Genomic DNA, 24,327 nt, shown 5'->3' on the forward strand with positions numbered 1-24,327 from the left:
AAAACGATAGTTTCCTATAGGTTTCTGTGGCTTGGTGTTTCTGGGACGTCCTAGATAGTGATGAAGGGATTGTGTTGGGCTTTATTTTTTACTGGGGATGGGTTTCAGGCTTGTCTTTGTGTGACATGAAGTATCCAGAAGTACTTTTCTATTTTTAAAATTTTATTAGATATTTTCTTTATTTACATTTTAAATGTTATCCCCTTTCCTGGTCTCCCTCCAAAAACCCTCTCCCATTATCCCCTTCCTCCTCCCCCTGCTCACCAACCCACCCACTCTCACTTCCTGGCCTTGGCATTCTCCTTCACTGGGGCATAGAGCCTTCACAGGACCAAGTGCCTCTCCTCCCATTGATGACCAAATAGGCCATCCTCTGCTGCATATGTAGCTGAAGCCATGAGTCCCACCATGCCTACTCTTTGGTTGGTGGTTTAGTCCCTGGATGCTCTAGGGGTACTGGTGAGATCATATTGTTGTTCCTCCTATGGAGATGTGAACCCCTTCAACTCCTTGGGTTGATTCTCTAGCTCCTTCATTGGGGACCCTGCGCTCAGTCCAATGGATGGCTGATAGCATCCACCTCTGTATTTGTCAGGCACTGGCAGAGCCTCTCAGGGGACATCTATATCAGGCTTTTGCCAGCAAACACTTGTTGTTATCCACAATAGTGTTTGAATTTGGGGATTGTATATGGAATGGATCCCCAGGTGGGGCAGTCTCTGGATGGTCATGCCTTCAGTCTCTGCTCCACACTTTGTCTCTGTAACTCATTCCATGGGTATTTTGTTCCCCCTTCTAGGAAGGATCGAAGTATTCACACTTTGGTCTTTCTTCTTCTTGAGTTTCATATGGTTTGTGAATTGCATCTTGGGTATTCAAAGCTTTGGGGCTAATATCCACTTATCAGTGAGTGCATACCATACATGTTCTTTTCTAATTGGCTTACCTCACTCAGGATGATATCCTCCAGATCCATCCATTTGCCTAAGAATTTCATAAATTCATTGTTTTTAATGGCTGAGTAGTACTCCATTGTGTAAATGTACCACATTTTCTGTATCCACTCCTCTGTTGAGGGACATCTGGGTTCTTTCCAGCTTCTGGCTATGAATAAGGCTATATTATAAATAAGGCTGCTATGAACATAGTGGTGTATGTGTCCTTATTACAAGTTGGAACATCTTCTGGGTATATGCACAGGAGAGGTATTGCTGGGTACTCAGGTAGTACTATGACCAATCTTCCGAGGAACCACCAAACTGATTTCCAGATTGGTTGTACCAGCTTGCAATCCCCCAGCAATGGAGGAGTGTTCCTCTTTCTCCACACCCTCGCCAGCATTTGCTGTCATCTGAATTTTTGATCTCAGCCATTCTGACTGGTCTGAGGTGGAATCTTAGGGTTGTTTTGATTTGCATTTCCCTGATAATTAAGAATGTTGAAGACTTTTTTAGGTGCTTCTCAGCCATTCGGTATTTCTCAGTTGAGAGTTTTTTGTTTAGCTCTGTACCCCATTTTTTAATGAGGTTATCTATTTCTCTAGAGTCTAACCATAAATACTTTTCTTTTGGAAGGAGTGCTCAACCTGGCCCCTGACAGCTTGTTCTTTGTAGAGAATTTATTGTGTATAACTAGTGAAAATTAGCCATGGAAACAAGTGATGGATGGGCCTTTGACACATCAGGGAGGAATTTCCTATCTCCTCTGCACTCCTGCTGCATCGCAGCCTGTGGCCTGTTTTACAGGATGTGGAAAATAAGCCTCTTTGTCTCAGCTCCTTGGGGCTATGGCCAGGGAGAGTCCTTCTAGATGGCCACCTTCTGGAGTCTGAGCAGGGTGCACACACTCTGGTTGGAAGAACTGGACTGATCAGTGAGATCCAACTTTCACTGCTAAGGATGCTGAGGGAGGCCCCATGCTTGCTTCTTACTTTAAGGGATCACGCACAAGGAACCAGCCGATGCCCTTTAAAACTGCAGGTTTATTGAGATATGCTTTGGAGAACAAAAATGAACTATTTTAGATATATTCAATTGTATTTTTTTCCATTTTATTTGGAGAGAAGGTCAAGTGACTGATACAATGATTAATTTTAAAACTTTTTTTGTTTTTGTTTTTGTTGTTGTTTTTGTTTGTTTTTTCTGAGACAGGGTTTCTCTGTATAGCCCTGGCTGTCCTGGAACTCACTCTGTAGACCAGGCTGGCCTCGAACTCAGAAATCCATCTGCCTCTGCCTTAAAAACTTTTTTGATTTGAGTAAATATTTCTGTAGATATCAGTCTAGAAACTTTTATGTAGACATGTTTTTAGTTCTGAGTTATAGAACTTCTAGGCGCTTTTCTCTGATTACACTTTTACAGTTATTGCTTTGCTTTGGATTTTGGGGTCTCATATTACTATTCTTTGAGTTAAGCTTCTTTGTAGAAGTAATTGAAAATTACACAAATGAGAACAGAGAAAATCTTAGAATGCTGCATAGAATCAAGGCTGAGTTATAGCTGCCTTTTTCTTCTCTTATCAAGCTTCTACTTAAAAGATTTATTAAAGCTTTTCTTTCATCTTTTGCAGAATCGCAACGAAATAAAAAATGGCACGATCCTTCGATTAACCACATCTCCAGTAAGTTGATCTTAGCTTATGGCTTTTCATTAAAATCCCCCCAACTCTGGTCTGCACTATGTAACTGTGGGTAGGGACCAACAAGTGTGACTTCTGGAGAATCTGGGTACAGTAACCTCCCAGGGAGGCTCTACGTGCCCGGGAGCAGTCTACCTTCTCTTTTCTACAACAGGGGCGACATTGTCTCAGGACAATGGCAAGTCAATGGATGGTGAGGACTTCACCTGTGGCAGTCAGCCCAGCAGCCATTCTCACAGTACAGTGGGAGAGTGGCTGTCTGATCTGGTTAGCCCATTTTACCTCATGTCATAGGACAGATACAGGCAATGAAAAAACAGAGCCTACTATTGCCTTTCCTCTGTGTGTGTAGGATGGGGTGGGTGGGTATTGGATCATTCTCTAGCTTGGGTCTGTTATTAAAGCATTTCCTAAAACCAGCTCAAGAGTATTGCCTGCTTATGCTGTTTTCCTCTGGGTTAATCTATATAAAACGTTTGAAGGTCTCTGAATAGAAGCTGCTAAACAAGATGCCGAAATATATTTAGATTATAGCTGGGATCGTGATCTCTCTTATGTGTGGAGATGCTGCATAGCAACATTAGCATATTTAAAGTACATTTCTCCAAAATGCACTTCCTTGCTTTCCTGAAAAATAACATGCACAAAGTACCCCAAGTGTTACTATTTTCACACTGCAAATGTGATGAAATGTGTATCGTCTATCTATCATTCTCAGTTTCCACTGCAGCCATGTGCTAGGCTAAAAATAAAATTAAAAATTGGGGAAAGCATCTGGCTACAATCAACATGTGGGTACTGTAGCTACCACAAATTCTTCTCATTGAAAATTACATTAAAGCCTGAAAAACCCAAACATTTTACCCCGAGCCATCTTGAACCTAACACAGGGATGAGCTCTGTGGGCTGCCTGCTGGACTTGGTGGAGCCGTCTTCCAGTGCCTTCATGCCAGGCATAGATTTGCATCTGGATTTGACTGGCTACAATATGAGCTGAGCCGATTTTCATGGGCTTTTCACAGGCCTTCATTCATCAGGTCGAATTGCTGCTAACTTGACCTTAGAAGCTACCACGTCATTAGGTTTCTGGGCTTCTACTTCATTTGCTAATTTCCAGCGCAGCAAGGCTTAGTGCTGTATCTAGGCTGGCTCTCTGTGCTGCTGCCCTGGCTTCCTAACTATATTCCATATGCAGTGATGATGTGAAAGAGGAGGGGAAACTGTCCAACAGAGGGAGTACTGAGAGGGAGCGGGAGAGGTAAAGGGTGTGGGTAGGAATAGTCTCAGTGTACACTATGCACTCCCATGAGAACAATCCCATGCAAAAAAAAAAAAAAAAATAACAAAGGGCTCAGTGTAAGGGAGAGGGTTTTTCTGTAAAGAGAATTTTTTGATAAGTTGTCATCAGAGACAGTGGATGTGTCCTTGTCAAAGAATGATTCTCAAACTTGGGGTTCTGGGAAAGATAGTCAAGGGAGTGTACAAGACACTGTTATAATATAGTCCATTCACAAGGGACCACTGCATATTCTATAGTAGTGGCCTCTACACTAGGACAGCTGTGGGACTTAGAGATGCTGATGTTAGCCTTGCAAATGGGGCAACAGAGTGTGAGAATGCGGCCCAGGCACCTGCACTTACGAGAGCCTCTTCCGATTGGGCTGAAGCCACAGGGTCTATAACTAGGTGTTAGTGCACAGCAGTTTATATGGAAATGGAAAGTTTTATTCATTGCTGAATTGTTTTCTATTAGTTTGTATTTAAATGAAAACGGGTCATACAGGCCATCTCACTTCAAACAATAAATTTATTTATGTTTTTAAGATGGGATCTCTATATCATCCTGGCTGCTGTGTTCCTATGTAGCCTAGGCTGGACTTAAACTCATAGACATTTGCCTGCTTCTGCCTCCCAAGTGACCTAATTAAAGGTACACGCTACCATGACTGGCCTGACTTGCTTTTTGTGTATATAATAAAAAATAAAGAAGTGTCTACATCAAATTTGTTAGGCAGTATTAGAGTGCTATAAAGAAACCAGTATTGTTTTTATATAACTCTTTTATATGAACTTCCTTTTCTTCAGTGGTTGACTGAAAATAGATAACAACATATATACGTGTATACCAAGTTACGTACATGATTTTAGACATAGACTCACATGGACACATGTATGCGTGCACACATGCGCACACATACACACGCAGGTGTGGTACAGAGTGTGTGCATACATATACGTAGGCTCCAGAGCAGGCCTGCCAGCTTCAGTAGAAGCTGACTTGTGCCCCTGTCCACCTGCCCTGGTCATACGCAGAACCTGACTCTGAGGACATGCACCATATGGAAAACATGTTGAGTAAATTCCTATTATAGGAGCTATTATCAAAAGGTTGATACATTTAACTATCCAAAAATAAAATCTTCAAAACCTTTGTGTTTGGAAATAACTCCAGCTACAGCATCAGGAATACTATATCAAAAAAGAAGTGGTAGTCTGCATGACCTAGGGTTGACTTCTAATTTACATAATCCTTTATGAGTGCATAGAGACTGCTTTTTAATATGTGTGGTCATAGGTATAGTGGAAGCAAAAATGAGAAATTATGTATCTGTATGTGCATGCATACATGTAGAAAGGTCTGAGTCTTTTTTAAAAAAGGGAACAGTTTATGTTCTAATTACTGTGAGCAGAAGATGCTGTGGATGAGTATGGACTGAGGTAGCACTGGCATGTAACCTTGCTGTTTCCATCCAAGCACATTACATACATTAACTTTGGTCTTAATTCTCCTGTTAAGAATGTACCTGATGAGTAGATCCACAAAACCACAGGACCACACACATGTGCATCCAAGCGGTTCTTCAACTGATTAAATCTGGAACCCAGTTATCATTTGAGTAAGAACTTAGCGTGTAGCACTCTAGAGGCATCTCTAAGGACCATTACTAAGTACAAAAGCAGATGGCAGAACAGCGTGTGTACAACAATGCCTTTTCTGATTATAGACATGAAAAAAGATATATTCTAATAAGAGGATCCAAATGTCTCTCAGAGGTCTCCACAGGTGCTTAGCAGCACACTAGCTCTTTACTGCATAGTCTCTTACTGAAGTACGCATGCATATCTCCTGTGGTCGTACCCCTTTTCATTAAACTTATTATAGATTTATCATAGTATGTAGAAAGTAAATCATCAGGTCGACAGCCAGAAACATTTCTGCTTTGCAGTCTATGTGACTATGTGTCGAGCCATTAAGGCACATGGACGAGTTCCTTCTCCTCCTGCTTTCTCATTCCGTTCCTTGTTTAGAGGAAACCCTCACTGCTAATTAAGTACCCATAGTGCCTTGTGGTCTTCAAGCATAATCCTCCTGGCTGTTCTCTGGTGTTCCAGGTCCACTCTGAGAATCATCCAGATCAGAAGGCCTGTCACAGTGATTTTGGGGGCTAGTTCCTATGGTGATAAGGATTTTGATATATCAGTCATTCTATAGATTCTCTCATTACCTATCATTATCAGAGATTGTTATCAACAAGAATTGTAGTATTATAAACCTGCACGGATTTTTAAATCTGCACTGGTTTGAAAAGTGAGTGGGTTCTCTCTAACTGTAACAGGCCTTCAGAGAGACATGATCCATAGGAGACAAGAAAGCAGTTCTGCTCACTGGGAACCTAGAACCTGGTGTTGGTTCAAACTTCTGCAGTCTGATCGCAAATGCTTTATTTTAGGCATATGTAAGCATAGAACAATTTGGGGAAAACTCTGGTGATCATTAATCATGCATGCCCAACAAAGCATACATAAATCTCTTTGAGGAACAAAATACACTAAAATAAAAGTCAGATGTGGCTACACAGAAACTTTATAAAGTAGGCATGACACCTTCCATAAAGAGGTTGTATAGATTGACTGAGAAAAACAGACTTATGACAAGAGTCCTGGGGAGGGTCCAGTGTTGTCTCTGGCCAGACAGGTAGTGCAAAGGTCTCCAGTCTAGAAAGCTCGTCCATTCCCAGCCTTCTGGGTAGATAACAAGTATTTGCATTCTTTCTCTTGAAGGTACAGCACTGTGTGTTTAATTTTCCAAGGTTCGCCTGGTGCTTATCTGTGAGCACAAGGCCTCAGTGCCTCCCACACAAAAATTGAAAGAGTTACACAGTGTCTGTGTTCTATTTTCCCCAGTGCTTTAGAAGCCTCAACCTGAAGAACCTAGGTGAGAGGACAGCTGGTAGGGTCAGCGAGGGCCAGGTTACATGTTCCCAGCCTCATCCACATGGAGGTGCACATGGAGGAACTTAGGAAAAGCGGCAAAGTGTAAATTTAAGGAATTTTCAGAAACATAGAAAATCTCCCTTTTTAATTGACTTTATCGGGCTAGAATTATGCTGGATGTTTGGAAGGGAGTTACTTGAAGAGCACAGATGGCTTGTTCTGTGTATGTGTACGTTCCGTCCCTTCCTGTGTCTCTAGGTGATTCCTCGTGGATCACTGTTCCCAAGCCCAGCACCAGTCCATCCATTGGAACTATTTGAGTGGCTTGAAATGAAACTTGTTTTCTGTCCTTGAAACAGTACCAGGAAATAAAACTAACTATCTGATACGCTCCCTGATAAACTCCTAACTGTTCTGAGCCTGAAAAATCGGAACCAAGGCCATCTTGCTTTTCATAATCATGGTTCTTTCATCTCAAATATGAAAGCAGTACAGAACCATTATGGTGTAATAAAACCAAGCTTGATACCAGGAAAATTATCAACTAGTCACATTTTAATTTGCAATATATATATAAAGTACTTTATTTAGTGACATCTTTCAAACTCCTTGTGAGTGCCAGGTACTGTTGCAGATCCTAAGATTCTATTTAACAAGTCTATTCTTCTCCTGGAGTTGATGTGCTAGTGGACACAAACATCCTTGTATGCATGTACTCTGCCTTTACAAACAGACTGACTGCCCTTAGTATGTTTATTAAAAGCTATACTTATCTATCTCACACAGCTATATTCTATCTCATATTTTCTTGGAATTTGGTTAGTAATTCCACATATGCCATCCTCTGTCACATGTTCAACATGAACATCTGCTGTGGGAATGTAAATACTACTTTGAGGTCTCCTATTCATTTGGTGCAGCAGGCATCCACAGTAGATGTCCAAATGCGTCATTTCCCAGAAGCACGTCACCTCCCAAGAAGTCCCAGCTCTCCATACCCTGGAGCACAAAGGCCTTGTGTCCTGTCACCTCTTCTGTCCCTTCTCCCTTCCATTTGTGTTTCATCCTTCCAGGAGCCTTCTTGCCTATCCTTCCAGATACTCCAGGCTTGCTTCACCTGTAGAGCTGCACTTACCAGCCCTTCTGTCTACTGCATCCTCCCAACTCAATATGCATGCTTGACACTGCCTTCCTTAGGCAGCTTGTTCTTGGATCACCCTATCTAAAGAACTCTCTGGTGTTTTCTGCCATAGCCCTCCATGTTAGTATTCCCATTGGCAACATGTTATTTAATTTTTATTTCTATTATTTTAAAGTGTCCTTCTCTCTCTCCAAAATGGGTAAATCTTGTTTGTTGCTGTATTTCACATGTGTGAGACTCAGAATAAACTTTCCAGAAGTATCTATGAGTCAGAGAATAAGGATTATGAGGCTTAACTTTGTTTTAAAATAGATGATTAAAAAAATCAGAGAAGAGTGTTAAGCAAAATTGTGTGCTTTTCTGTCATCGATTGATATTTAGACAAGAAATTTCCCTTTTTAAAACCCAGTTTGATCATTAAAGACTTTCCTTCTTTAGCTTTATTCTGTAGAGTGAAAATTTTGTATCTAGATCTGTTAGAGATTGGGAAAGATGAATACCCATCCGACCTCTTCCAGGTCCCTCTGCACAGGTGCTGCCTTAACAGCATCCTGTCAGTTCTATATGATATTTTGATTGGACGGCACATCTGGGACTCACATATATAGAGTCCTTCTCCTGGCCCACTCATGAAGGAGGGTGGGGTTTCTGCTTAGCTGTCACTTTGTAGGTTGCAGGGAACCTTCAATATAATCCCATCCCAGTTCCTGGGTGGATTTACTTATGGGAAAATAGGTCTCACCTGGAGTGATCAGTGGCAGAGCTGATGTCTCAGCTACCAAGGAGCTTTGACCACATTGGATTGCTTCAGCCCCACAAGTCTTCTTTGTGCCCTCTCCCATGCTTTATGTGAGCCCTGAGATGAAGATGAAGACCTCTCAAAGGCACACAAGGAAAGTTGGGAGCACAGCACCGAGCTTTAAGTTGAGTTGCTCATTCAGTAAATTCCAGGAAAGGAGCGTGGCTTGCCTCAAGGGAAAAACACCACCCAGGACCAGCACACACAGTCTTCAGGCCTTTGGGCCAATGAGAACAGAGTATTTTCCCAGAGAAATGTATAGGGCCTTGGGGTCTGTGGACTCTAGGTAGTGTGAATATTTGGCATAATCTGTAGGAGTCTTGACGTCTCTGCCCAGGTTTTACTTGTTGTCCCTCTTCCCTTATTTTAAATGAACTAATTAATTAATTTACCTTGAAGTAGTTCCCTATCAAAGGCATAACTAACGAACAAGAAAGAGTCGCACAATATAGTTCTACTCAGCCAAAGGTCTTTGCTGAAAACTGCACAGCCTTAAAGGTGGGGCAGATTTTCTTCTTGGTACAGTGGAGCTGGAAGGCTTTACAGTGGCCTGGATGGGAAGGACAGAGGTGGGAATAGGTAATAGAACCAGAGTTGCATGGTCCCACCATTGCTGCAAGGTGCTGAATCTTATTTGTGTGGAGCATCATTTCAGCCTGGGGTTGGGAAGAGGCAGCAGGGTAGCCCGAGCTTGTTCACCAGATGTTTTTGGAGACCCCAACCCAGGCTTTCAAACCAAGACATTGTGTGGCTGAAGGATCTGTGGCTTTAGAAGCTGTCTGGATCAGGTGTGTTCTGCAAGCCTCTGTTGAATGCTGTGCTGCAGAGTTGAGCTGCCCTGGTTTTATCTCAGCCAATGATGAGGAGCTGTGTGAGCCGGGGCATGTCTGTCACTTAGCTTCCATGTCACTTCAGTTACCTTTGTCAGATGAAGAAAATAGGAAGTGTCTATATGATTAGACTCAGTTCAGATTAAATGAATTAGTTCATCAAGGTTTTAGAATAAGGGGTGAGAACACATCGTGCGTGACGGTTAGTCGTTAATCCTGTTCATATCATCAAATACTGCAATTTTAATCAATGATGCTGAGAGAAGTGAGGTGATTTCTGAGTTGTTACAATCTGTAGAGAAAATGATATCCTGTGGATAAAAATGTAGTTTTCAAGGAATTCAGAGTGACTCACTTTGGTTAATTATGCTAGGACAGTGTTATATCAGTTTAAAATATTCATCAAAACATCCAAATTTGGAGTACCCGTTGCAATTTTATGTACCCATAAATATTTGGACAAATGATGCTAAAAGACCGAGTGGTCTGCATCCAGCTCTCTTAGGTCTCTTTGTAAGCCAATGGACTTTGAGTGACTTATGGCTTGGCTGCTTCCCAGGAGTGAGTCTCATCCTCCATCCCGGCTCCAATGTCTTTGTTCTTTTCTGATTTCTGCTACTGACTGTGACATAATGGGAAAGGCTGGTACACTCTGACTATACTATGCAGTATGTGCTCTCTCTCTAGGTTCCAAAACAACTCCTTGGAATTCCTTTCTGTCTTCCTTTTCTCTACAGGGGACTGCTTTCTACTCCTAATTTATACTCTATTGGAGCACAGGGTGTTCTTCAGCTGTTTTGTAACTAACTTCTGTTCAGCAGAGTTAGCTGGTTGTTGATATAAAATAATATGTATTATGCTCTTTCTCATTTTATAATGAAATACTTGAGGCTGGATAATTTACAAAAAACATGAAGTTGGTTTAGTTTATAGTTCCAGAGGTTCAAAAACTTGGCATTGTTATCAACTCAACTTTGTTCAGGCAGTCATTGTGGAAGCCATGTTAGCGAGAGCCTGCAAGGGAGAGAGGTGAGGTGTGAAGGAAGACAGACAGAGCATCACCAGTTAGGGGCCAGAAACAACACTCCCACTAAGCCCCGCCTCCCAAGGTCATACCACCTTTTGGCTTGTCCTTCCTGGGGCTCCATCTCCCAACACAGCAACCACTGGGGGACAAATGACTTCCAAACCATAGTGCCTCCATCTTGCTGTATCCTTCCAGTGCCACAAAACATCAAAGGAAACAGCAAATGCCAGAGGAGCCTGAGTATGGCATATGTTATCAGCCACTATGGTTTGAAGCTAAATAACTAAGAGGGTGGGGCCTGCAATTTGTCCCACTGCCTGCCCCGCTAAAGGCAGACCCCAGCAAACCTTGATGAGAAGACTGGGACAGATGCTCACTGATTCTCCGAAGCTTAGCCCTGCTAATGCCTTTGCACTCCTCTCTGCTCTGAATGCAGAAGCCACAGCAAGGAGAACATTAGTTCTAGGAAGTGCTGTTAATTGTACTTGGAGTTATTCTGTTTTAATTTCATACAGCAAGTAGCCAGTGTGTGAGAAATACATGCTGCTGGAAAGTGCAGAGACTCATTTGTGTGTCTAATGAAGCTTCTGAATGCAGGCAGTTATTACTCAGAGTTTTGACTGAATGGGTAATCATGATGTATAAATTTGTGTAATTGCTTAACTAAGCAAGTGGCTTTTTGTCACTTCTAGATAATAAATTTATTGAAAAAGTAAACATCCTCCCTTTCTCTTCCTGTCTGTCACACCCTATCAGTTTGCAGGCTTTAATATTCATGTGCACTTGCCCTTGTTTTTCATTCTTCCATGAACTGGGCCCTGTTGTTCTCCTCCTGGAAGGAAGGATAGAGTGATGGAGGGAGGGGTCTTTCTGATGGAAACCTGCTGCTGAAGTGCCTTGCTGCTATGCACAGGGAGCCTGTGCTTCTGCTCTGTGCATATTCATCTCCCAGGGACTCATGGAATTTGTGCTTTTGTACCCACTCCACACACAGACACACAGACACACAGACACACAGACACACACACACACTCACACACACATACACACACACACATTCACACACACACACACGCATACACACACACATTCACACACACATACACACTCACACACACATGCACTCACACACACATACACACACACACACATTCACACACACACACGCATACACACACACTCACACACACACATACACACACACGCGCATACACACACACATACACACACACATACACACACACACTCACACACACACACACACACACACACACACACACACACACACACACAAATATTCATAGCCTGTACTTATATTCTTTCTGTTTTTTTTTTCCCTCCTCCCTGAAGGCTCAGAATGCCCAGCAGCTCCATGAACGAATACAGTCATCAAGTATGGATGCCAAGTTGGAAGCCCTGAAGGACTTGGCCAGCCTCTCCCGGGATGTTACCTTTGCTCAGGAGTTCATAAACCTGGATGGCATCTCACTTCTCACTCAGATGGTGGAAAGTGGCACTGAGTAAGCATGTTTCGTCCTCGTCTCTCCCTCTGTCTACTCTAGCACTGTGGTGTCTGCTACCTTCTTTATTCTGGCAGGTTCCAGCTTTAAAGACTAGACTGTGACCAGACTCTGTGGAAAAGTGGCTTGAACATATCGGCAGGTCATGGTTTTGTGATTCCCGTAGCTGTATCCTTCAGACACCAGTTATGGGGTGGAGCATGCTAAGAGTCCCTGCACACCTGAATTTTCATAATACTGGAGGTACATTAAATACATTGCCTCAAAAGGCCTACCCCACATTAAACCTATAATTCTCTAGACTATTAATCCCTCAAACTCCTTTCTTATCCAAGATAGCTTCATTTCTCTGCCTGGAATAAAAATCAGAATGTGATCATATGTTTTGAGGCATTTAGAGCACTCTTAAAATACTTTTCAAAAGGAATACTTTAATGATTAAAACATGCATAATTAAAAACTTAAAGTAATATGTATTTATTGGTTATGCAGAATGGTGGCAGAATTTTTTCAATGTGAGCCTCATCTTTCCAGAATTGGTGGAGATTATTATACAGTTAGAACTGAGTTAGTTATTAATTCCTGCAGAGGGCAGAGGGCTGGAGGCTGGGCCGCTTACATCTCATCCTTATAGAGGATGAGACATTGAACATGAGCTGGAGGAAGCTTGTGTTCTCATGATGGAGGGGTGTGTTAGCATTTCTGGTAGAGAGGTTTGTCTCTGGTGAAACTGGAAAGACTAAGGTGCAAGGCTGGTCCAGCTTCCAATCATCAGTTCCAATCATCCTGATCATCAGATGCCAATGGGAAGGAAGAGGACCAGAACGATTGGCCATGGTGTCGGCTGCTGGTGGCACGGGCAGCACGCGTTTGGCAAGACTGATTCAGTTAGTTACACATTAGTGCATTGATAAGGATAGCTTTAGAGGAAGAGGAGGAAGAGTCACTGAGAACTGGGCCTAAAGGCTGGTTCTTGACTCTCCTTCTATTCTCAGGAATACAAAGAACAAATGGGCCACTGTAGACATTGGAGACCTGTGTGGTTTCTCCTCCCTCCTCTTCCTGGCTCTCCGTCCTTCCACACTAGGTATCATTAGGCTTTTGCAGTTAGCATTAGTGAAAGATTCTTTGGTTTTCATTCAAAGACAGTATGGTTTTACAACAACGTGAGCCTCCCCCAGCCTATAATGTTCTCTAGAGTTTAGAATTGGGAATCCTGTCTTGGAGACGAGTAGGAAACATTTCTCAGACCAAATAAAAAACCAAATCAAACCTGAGAACATTGACAAGTGTTGGTGATCTGGACAAGGCCACCGTAGACAGTAGCCCTGGGCTGCTGGTTTGGTTTGTGCGATGACTAAACTCCCCTTTAGACATGGTGGACCTTAAAACAGCCAGGAAGAACCTGAGAATGAGTCAGAAGCAGGAGATTTGATCAGGAAGAGAAAGGGCCTCCTCTGACAGAAGTGTCAGAGGAAATGCAGGATGGCTGTGGTCATAGCTATTTTTCTGTTGCTGTAAGAAAATAGGCTGACAGAAAGGAGAGGTTGTTCAGTGGTTAAGAGCCTATGCTGCTTTTCCAGGGGACCCATATCAGGCTGCCCACATAACCAGCTATAAATCCAGTTCCAGGGCTTCTGGTACCTTTTTCTGGGTTTTTATGGCACCCATACTTACAAGTGCACATAGCACACACACACACACACACACACACACACACACACACACACACACACTTAAAAATAAAAGTAAAGTGTTTTTTTAAAAAAGCAATTTAAGGGAAAAAAGGTTCAGTTTGACTCAATTTCAAGGTGAAGTCTGTAGTCCATCATGGTGAAGTTGCCATGGTGAAGTTTCTCATGATGAGGGAATGCTGCTCACATTGCATCCACCGTCAGGAAGCTTAGAGTGTGCTCTGCTCGCTCACTTTCTCCTTTTCGTACAATCCAGAATCCCAGCCGTGGGAATGGTGCCCCTCCATAGTGGTAGGCCTTTGTACATTGGAGGCGTGTTCAGAGACCCATTTACAAGGTGATCATAAAGCTCTTCAAGTTCGTGTTGACTATAACAGGTTTACCGTCCTTTTATTTTGGATTCCAGTGCGCAGTGGAGAATCCCTTTTGACTGGGATGAGTGTGTCCTTACCGTATCTCCTCACCGGATGGCCACTGATCCTCCTGGACACAGTGAGCCTTTTGAGGCTTCTGTTTCAGGGACATTTGCTAGCCTGCTAGATTAAGTTAGAAAGCTGCTACTATATTTGCTGACATGTTCCAGTGGTAATATTTGCAAGGGGAATGTTCTAGTGGCAGAGGTGATACCAACTGCTAAGAGTAAGTAGGATATCTATATCTATGTCTATAGCTATCTATCTATCTATCTATCTATCTATCTATCTATCTATCTATCTATCTATCTACCACGATATCTGGGCACTTTAGCTTTTTAATCTTTACAGTTTGAATGAGTTGTGTGCATCCATTTGAATTTACAAGGATGGCAATAATAATTACAACTTGAATAGTAACAGCCCCCAAGTCAGGGGTCCATGTGTTATGTATGTATCACAAATACAAGGTTGTGGCTGGCCACTGTATTTGAGTAATGAAGCCTGCATATCCAGACCCTCTCCATTTTACTGTCCCATAGCTAAGAGTTCCATAACACAATTCCAGAGACTGGTTAAGCAACAAAAATGCTCCTCCTCCCCCTTTCTGAAGGCTGGAAGGTGTTACTATGGTTTGTTTCTTCTGAGGTCTATCTTTACCATACAGATGGCTGCCTTCTCCCTGTGTTCTCATGTGCCTTCTCCATATGCCTATACATCCTAGTATCTCCTCGTATTCAGACATGGTCCTCTCAGAGACACCTGCCAGATTGGATTAGATCCCATCTGAATGCCCTTATTCTGAAGTAATCAGCCTTTGCAAGATCCTGTCTCCAGTTGAAGCTCCATCCTAAAGTCCCGGAGGTTGCAGCTTCTACATAGGAATTTTGGGGAGGTCATAGTTCAGCCTGTAACACTCATCAAAGGACCACTACCACTTTTCTTTGTCAAGAAAAGAATGTCCATACCTTGCTAAGATTCTCACGTCTCACCTATCCTACTGCCTGCCTCCACGGATTGTCATAGCCTGCTGTTGTATTCAGAGTAACCCCTATGCCTAGCTCCAGATTGTCAAAGGCAGGTCTTAGTCATATCATGGCGCTCATTTACACTGAGAGAGGATATTAACACCAGATGTTCCTTGTGAACAAAGAATACATTTTATACGTGAGCAGTACATCTCAGGACTTATTTTTATTTTCAAAAGAACACTAATTAACATAGCAATCCCTGTATTCAGCCATTGCAACTTGACATGTCCTGTCAAGTTTCAGACAGTTTAAGCAGCAGGAGACCCGATCTTGGATGCCTTCTCTTTTGCATTTTTCTTCCACATTCCCATCATGCCACTTTCCTGGAAAGAGAGGACATCTCTTGGGATTTGTCTGTGTTCCCTTACTGTTTTGCATAAAATCAAAGCCATGCTGTTTTTGAAGACTAAGGAAGTAGGCATGCAACCCCAAGGCCTCTTTCTCCCCTTTGCCAATCCCACATCTCAGGTGATTTATTTGATCCCCAGACAGTTTTCTGATCTTTTACTCAAATTAAAAGGAAAAGAAAAAGCCATTTTTCTTAAAAGTAAAGTGAATTCTTGGTTGGACATTGAGCAATATTTTAATTAATAACCAGGAAACTTTGGAGTAGAAATCTCTGCAGCTGGAAAGCCGTTCTGTCATGCCTTCCTAGGCAGAGAGCCTGCTGGGAAGGTGGATGTTTCCCTAGCGGGGCTTGTGGAAAATCTTAAGAAGTACTGAAGAAAGAGCACTGAAAAATTTCTCCTTACTTGTAGTAATGATGCCATTCAGACAGTTTGAGCTACTTGCCCTTACCCAGGGCTTCCTTAAAGTCCCTCCGCAGCTGTTGCCAGGAGAGGCTCGGGGTGAAATACATAACAAAGCGAAGCACAGTGCCACTTTGGCAGAGAGCAGGACTGCGAGCCTGGAATGGATGTTTCCATCCTTGTGGAGTGTTGAAATTTTACCCCTGCATTCTAACTGAAGCAGGTATGGAAACAAATATGGTTGTGGGGAAAACACATTGCCTAACACAAGCAAGGGGAAGGATGTTAGTGAATGGTGGAGAACAAAAGATGACTATTCGGACACTGCAAATAATATCTCTGACTTGATTCCAGAAAAGGAAAATATGTGTCATTCAGTCAAGTCTCACACACACACACACACACACACACACACACACACACACACACAACTGTGCAGATCACTCATCACCCCTCCCTATTCAGTGGCCAGTCATTGCTGGGGACAGACAACAGAAGACTTTTCCAAGAACGGAGGGCAGAACACTTACAGTTTCCTTCCTACTTGGCAGTTTGAGGGACCATGAGAGCATAGGCATGTGAGCAAGCCAGAACACCGCCCCGGACAGCCCAGCCAAGACCAAAGAAAGCAATTCCTCTGCTTCTCAAGAACCCAGTCTTTATAGATTAACTCATTGCTTATGAAATCATATTTATTGTTAGATATAAAAAAAAAGTATGGAAGGAAAAAAATAAGAATGCTTACAAGCAAACATGTTTGTCATCTTCACATATCACCCTGTTATTTTAAATATACATATGCATACGGTTTCTATGTTTTTCTTTATTGTAATTTTCCACATATGTTTTTACTTTATAGAAGATAGTTGAAATGTAGTTCATATGCAGATAATACACTAAATCAAAGGATACCTGTAGTGGTTAATTATCCCTGTACTGTAAGGGATTTTCATCATTTTCTGGTTATTTTGTGATCTTTTTCTGATTACTTCTTTGAACTTACAACTGTGACTATTTAAATACCATATAGGAAGTAGAGAGATAGTTTAGAAAAAATGAGCTTCATTTTGCAGAGGACCCTGGTTCAGTTCCCAGCACCCACATCAGGTAGCTCACACCTGCTTGTGTCTCGAGTTTTGGGGATTCAGAAGTTCGCTGGACTCTGAGTATCTGCAAACATGTAGTGCACATAAACTCAAGCACACATCACACACACACACACACACACACACACACACACACACACACATCTTTAGATGGTTTTGTTAGAATAAGAGGACATAGGAATTTTAAACTGTTTTCCAGTAAGAAGAATTCAGCAGCTTGTGGGATGCCCTGATACTTTATGGTTCCTTTGAACACATCTGTGCCATTGCTGAGCTGGTAATCCATATACTTTCTAGTGTTCCTAGGAATAGTGATATATTCCAGGGGCTCTCTCTAAACTGTGAAATTAATAATTCTCGACTAACTTGTTGGGCTGAGATTATTTTTCATAAATTTAGCTTTTTTAAATAAAAGGATGTTTTTATAATCATTTAGTGATATGGAAAGCCCTTGTGTATTATCTTTAAAATATCATGTATCCAATCATCCCATCCTTTGCCAGGTGCTGTGTGCATATGTGTTGTGTAGAAGTTGCTACTGTAGTGTCAGAGTAAACCTCATTGCTCAAATGGTTTTCGCTTCCCTGAACTGGAGCTGCTGCCTCTTCTGAGTACTGTGAGATTGTGGTGGAAATGACTGTGCACGGTGACTGATGGCTCTGTGGCTTTGGAGTTGTTGACGCGCACACTGAGGAAGCATTTGTAGACCCCATTCCTTTAGTCAAGTATGTGCTCTTTGAGTGTTGCACAGAACTCCTGACACAGAGGTGTGTGTGTGTGTGTGTGTGTGTGTGTGTGTGTGTGTGAGAGAGAGAGAGAGAGAGAGAGAGAGAGAGAGAGAGAGAGAGAGAGAGAGGACAGAGACAGACAGACAGAGGGGGGGCTAAATTCTATATTCCAGTGTGGACGCAGTTTCATGATGTTTCAGAGTAACAGAACAGAAAATCAAAAATCAAAATACGTTGGTGAAATCATCAGAGAGGCAGGTTACCCTAAAGTTGGAGAGCCTATTAGAGGCCTCTGAGGCTGTCTGATGCCACTCTTAGCTTTGGGGTTGGTAGAGACTAGTAGTCTACTAGTTTAATATATTTGAAATGGTTTCATCAGACAGTCACAGGATATTAGGTCAGACACAAGTGGGAGGAGAACTGTTAACAATGGGGCTAACCAGTACGCTAGTCTTGCAACTGCTTTAGGAGAGGCATACGTCCAGGAACTTCCTAGAATATTCACCAATAGGGCTGGCTCAATAGTAATCTTGTTAAAGATACTCTTCCGAGAGAGGTAGCGTTGTGACTCTCATGTAAATAAAGACATGACCATGTGTTAAAAGAATTTACTTTACCCATAGAATATGAGGGAACCAGACAGGCTGAAATATTTTCAAAGAAAAGTCAAAAAGGCCCAGATTTATAGAGAGCAAAGGAATGCTGAGAGGAATTGCAAATGGATACAAAATGGTTTTCCACAAGCCTGAGGAAGCCAATTAAATCACTACCAGACAGGACAATAGCATCATTTGTTATCTATAGGATACAGAGCTGTAAAATGACTCCAGGTCAGCCTGGGAGAGCCTGATAGTGCAGAAGGCTATGCTGCCCACATTTGCACAGTTGTCCTTGGAAACCTGGGTGTTTTCCTCCAGCCTTATCTACTTTTTCCTCAAGATCAGACCCATAGCCTCTCCCTCATCATAAATACCTGTTAGGCCCTTTAAAGTTTGGTCCTCTTGAGGCCACAGGATGTCTCTTTGTTGCATTTGGCCACTTAATTAGGTCTAGGTATCTTTATTGCCACATTTCTTTAAAATTTTAATTGCATTTTTTGAAAACAACTATGAAATCATGCAAAATGGAACCTGTCACCCCAGTTTCACTCCAGATCTGACGTTCTTTTCTGAGTGGCTTGTGTCAGTGATGGTTCCCACCCGAGTGCTCTGCAGCAGTACTGTCTCTCATGGTGTAGTTAGTGCCTTCCGTCTGTAGCACAGACTCTCCGGTCTAGTGTTCGCTTGTTTTATCCTTTGTTAATGAGATGTTTGCCTAGCTCCTTGTCATTTCTGTATAACTGTTCTAGATGTGAGCTCAAGGATGTCATGTTGGTATTTTAAATTGGCCGTGCTTAGCACAGTGACACAACAAAGGTTCATAAATCAGGTTTCTATGACTACCCCAGAGTTTCTGTCCTTAAAGTTTATGGCCACATCACCCTTTACAGCCAAGCAGATCCTTTATTTCTGTTTGTTCAGTACATTGTCCTCTGCCACTAGTATTATTTATTGCGTGGTCCTCTTCTTTAGGCTTGACCCGTGGTGGCTCTGCAGTTTCTGTGTCCTTCTGTCTGTCTCCCATTATTTTCAGAACGTTGTTTTCTTTTTTGTCTCTCTACAATGTACCTTTTATTTAAACCTTAGTCCTGACATGAGACATTTTCCAAAGAAGTGCTATTTCCCTGTGGTTCCATTGGGTTCTGAAAATGTCCCTAGCATATGTCTGCTCATGCCAGTCTTCCCTACTTCTTTGATTCTGCCAATGACTTTTTGGTAAAGGAAGGAAGTAAAATAATAAATATTATTTTAAGTAAAGGAAGGGGAAATGGAAGGGAAGAGGAAACACTTACTTTTCTGTTTTATTAATTACATAGAGTTCAACCTTCATGTGGCTTTTTGGGTTCCTGGAAGAATTGCCAGCAGTGTGGGAACAGACATAGGTCGATAGTGTCACCCTCAGCAGCCTGTAACCTTATCTTTAGATCATTGACACGAGCCAAAACCAGGTGCTTTGCTTTGACATCTGTAGTAATGAACCAGATATTCAGGATTTGAACTTGCTGAAACAATGACGCAGAGTTGGAGACTTTGTTCAATACATTTTACTTCAAGTCTCAGCTTGACAAGTGAGAAAGAGGTTATCGTGGAAAACGTAAGCTACGCCTAAGAGTTTGGGCCATGCTTTTCTAAGAGGATAAGACACACTCAAGAGTGGGTATGAGTTAGTCAAAGGAGTCATAGAAGTAAGACATATGCAATTGTGTAGGTATCGGCATCTCTGGGGAAAGTCACAGAGTAAGATGTGACAGATACACACCAGTGTAGGTATGGGCCCCCCAAGAAGATTCCTGATTCGTCATCTTAGTATTAGGCATGCATACCATTTTGCTAAGAATCCATTTTCCTCTTTCCTCTCCTTTTATAACTGAGATAAGTGAGCATGCTTTGGAGACTCCTAACCTGGAGTTAGGGTCTGGTAGGGAGATTCGGCCAGGAGCTTCTGTGCTTTCACAGGCATTTACCACATGCTCCTCCTTGCAAACGGACTCCTAGTGAGATTCCTAGAAAATTGACCCTTATATCTAGGAAGGAAAAATGCTAAAGCAGTTGTTAACGTGTGGGATTCTTCTTTATTGGCAAGAGACTTCAACCAGATCCCTAGGTGAGGGGCCTATTCCCTTCTCATGTACCCTCAACTTTTCCGATCATTTTTTCTTGACTCGGGGTTACATTTCGACATAGATTGTAATTTCTCTTGAAGAGTGAAATCATTCAGCAACCACTCAAGTACATAAGTGCGTGCATTTGAACTTCCGTCCCTTTCTCCTCATGCAAAGCCCTGCTCTTCAAAGGACTGAAAGGCAGTGAGCTTAGACATGGGATGGCCTTTGTCACTGAAGATGAGGAAAGAAAATCAGGTGCAAGGCAGTCTCCTATAAGTATCCTAAAAGTCAGATGATGGGGGGGGGGGGGGATATGTGAGAAATAAGATAATAACAACTTCAAAAGACTAGTGAAAACAAAACCTTTTTCTTTTAATCACACCAGGGTCTTTATTCACAAGCTCTAGCTTGGGGCTTCACCACCGAGTTGAATCTGAATATACCTGTGGGAGTTCCCTTTCATGTAACATCCCTTTCAGGAAACCAGAGAGATTGTCCCTATGGATCTTATAAGACCACAAAATACATACCACTTTTTTTGTTGAGCAACGTGGTTTGAAAGTTTTTAAAACAAAACATTCTTTAAAAGATTTATTTTATGCGTACGAGTTCACTGTAGCTGTCTTCAGACACACCAGAAGAGGGCATCAGATCCCATTATAATGGTTGTGAGCCACCACATGCTTGCTGGGAATTGAACTCAGGACCTCTGCAAGAGCTCTTATCTACTAAGCCATCTCTCCAGCCCGACAAACATTTTAAATATACCATTTTTGTAGAAAGTGACACTGGTTCAGAGAAAAAAATTAAAGTGGCCGGTGGGCTTATCTGGCACAAAAGAGTGTATTCTAAAGCTACTCATTCATGAGCAATTCCTGTCTTTTCCCATAGGAAGATTTTTTTTCCCCATCTCAAATGACTTAAGACACAAATGACTTAAGACACTCATTGGCTTAAGACACAAAACCGAATCCAAAAAAAAAAAAAAAAAAAAAAAAAATCCGGAGCTTGAGACTTCTTCCTTTTTTTCTAGTGGTGTGCTCAGTCACATAGCAGATGATCTGGAATTTTCCAAGTCTCAGAGTTCTGAGAGAAGCGTGTGCCAGCTTTAGCTGGAGGAGAGAGGTGCCCAATGCCTTCTGCTCGTCCATAACTGATGAACTCCAAGCACACCTTATACTGAAAGGAGGCCATCCCTGTCTGTTTCTTAGAGATGTGACCAGCTCTAGGGAGGGATAGACCCTAGATAGTCAGTGACCTTAGAGATGGGATGGCCTGGTCCACTACTACGGTCTAGCACACCACAGGAAGATTTAAAGCTTGATGGATCTGGCTGACTTGAGGAATGGAAGGTGCCTTGAGAGAATTAGAGTCTTTTAAGTCTTTACCTGTGTCTTCTTGAGCCTAGGAAGTTTCTGTTGCTCCCCAAATTCCTTTTTCTCAGTTTAGTAATCCTAACACTTGAGGCTGGAGGATGATTGCAAAAAAAAAAAAAAAAAAAAACAAAAAAACCTTAAAGAGTCTTAAACGAGTGAGCATAAAACATTTTAAAATAGTTGAAATGTCAGGTTTGTCTGTGGCAAGCTCCATTCTCAGCCTCACTCCTAGCTTCCTGACTATATTGGTTCCTACACTGGCTCTCAAGAGATGAAGACCTTGTAATCAGTGTAGACTTTACTGAAGAAAGAAACTAAGTTACTTCTAGTCTAGTCCTTCTGCCACAGCTTAACCCATTGCAAAGTCACCCATACTTGCTTCATGGGGTTTCTTTCTCCATTGAACATGGCCATCTTGTTTCTGACTGTTACCGTTGTTATAGTCAAATGATTACTGTGGCTTATGTGTTTCGATGGATAAGTGTTTCTACTGAACTGTGTCTAATCCTGATTTTTTTCTAGATAGGTTTATTACATAAAAATCACGGTTTTGAAGCTCATATGGTGTTCTTACTTTTGCAGACGATACCAGAAGTTGCAGAAGATTATGAAGCCCTGGTAAGGATATATCTCCTGATGTGATTTCATAATTCCTTACTGTGCCTACCTAATTAAATCCTGACCTCTCATTTCATAATTATGCATCTAGATATTTTGAGTGTTTCTCCGCTTTGTTTGATGTTCTTTTAAAACAATTTAAGATAATTTAAAAAAATTTCCTTTTGCTACTTACTGTGGCAGAAAGGGTATTTTATGATTGTTATCTCTAAGTGATCAAAGCTGAATTGCTCCCTTCCTTGAGCAATGATAGATGTAATTTTATGCATTACTTCAAATAAGATGTTCTCCTTTGTGGCCCATGTGTTGTTGAACGTTAGGGTCTTTGACTTTCTTCTGTGACTCAGAAAGCAAAAGATTCATATTCAAACAAAAAAAAAACCAAAACAAAACAGGATTTGTACATAGAATGAAAATTATTTAAGTCTGAAAAAGAAAGTTTTCTTGCTCATCTCCTGCATATTAAGTCCATGATAGTCGTGTCTGGAGATGTTAGAAGTTATCTTTTTAAAAAGATGTTTTCCTTACTATTGAGAATTTACTAGTGTATTAAAATATGATCATTTGCATATCTGATCACCTACCAACTTCTGCTCTGTGCCCTGACACAACCACTTCCCAGTTTGTTTCATGCTTGCTTCTATGTTTGTATGTTTTGATAGCCACTAAGCCAAATGACCCGTGTTCATACATACAGAGAGGGTCATCCACTGGAGCATGAAGAACCTCCCAGTGGTCACACTCTTGAAATAGAATAATTTTCCCTTCAGTGAGATTGGTTTGTTTGCTTCTGTTTGGAGCAGGATACCTGCTGGTCCCAGTATAAGAGGCACCAGTGAGGCTCAGTGTTACCCTGTTATCAGTTTGGAGCTTACAGACAGCTAGAATATTAACGAGAATCCATGGAGTTGGAGGAAGCTCAAATTATGCAAGATGCCACACCTTATGACTTGTTTAGGAATCCATCACATACTACTGCAATGTAAATGTGTGTGTGTGTGTGAACCTCCAGGAAGCCTGGCTAAATAAAAGCAGGTCCTGACTGAAAGCTGGAAGGATTGTTCAGAGTTGTGAGCTGTCAGTCACTGCAGAGTGTAGGTGAGCTAACCTACTAGAACAAAAGTCTGAACTATGAAGCTTGACAATCTTATTCAGTGTCTATCACACAATTCTCTCTATCTATATCTATCTATCTATCTATCTATCTATCTATCTATCTATCTATCTAGAGTCATTAAGACTATGTACATAGTTAAGAGAGGGAGAAAAAATACTTAGTAAAAAAATCAAACCAAAGATGACCAGATATTAAAATTGACAGATAAAAATTCTTGAACTTTTGAAGACAACAGTAGTAATAGTAGTAGTAGTAGTTCCTGTTGTTGTTGTTGTTGGTGGTGGTGGTGGTCATGGGTCAGGTATTTTTTTGTATATGATAGAGACAAGTGGGTAAAAGAGGCTAATGGAAATGTGAATATGAACAGAAGTAAAATGAAAGGCAGTAGGAAAATGTCATAAAGAAAGTTGTTAGCTAAGCGGAAATTAGTAATAGTAAAGATATGCTTAAAGTATTAGTATAGTGAATGAACTTTTGGGAAGTCTTTACAGAGATATAGATAACATGCAACACATATCACTTATAAGACTAAAAAAGTGGAGACGAGAGAGATGACTCCATGGTTAAGAGCATTGGCTGCTTTTCTAGAGGACCTGGGTTTAGTTTCCAGCACCCAAATGGC

The 24,327-nt window shown here is 41.7% G+C and overlaps 1 protein-coding gene across 7 annotated transcripts in view; it reads left to right on the plus strand.

Annotated features, from left to right (window-relative positions):
- The window catches only part of Elmo1 (engulfment and cell motility 1), a 517,847-nt gene that overhangs the window by 148,498 nt on the left and 345,022 nt on the right, over window positions 1-24,327 (plus strand). For all 7 annotated transcript variants that reach the window (NM_080288.2, XM_006516544.4, XM_006516547.3 and 4 more), the window contains exons 5-7: window positions 2,569-2,619; window positions 12,000-12,169; window positions 22,553-22,588. In NM_080288.2, coding sequence (NP_525027.1) covers window positions 2,569-2,619; window positions 12,000-12,169; window positions 22,553-22,588 — 257 coding nt within the window. The remainder of the gene's footprint in view (window positions 1-2,568; window positions 2,620-11,999; window positions 12,170-22,552; window positions 22,589-24,327) is intronic.

Source organism: Mus musculus, chromosome 13 (assembly GCF_000001635.26).
Source record: "Mus musculus strain C57BL/6J chromosome 13, GRCm38.p6 C57BL/6J".
In the NCBI taxonomy this organism is placed as follows: domain Eukaryota; kingdom Metazoa; phylum Chordata; class Mammalia; order Rodentia; family Muridae; genus Mus; species Mus musculus.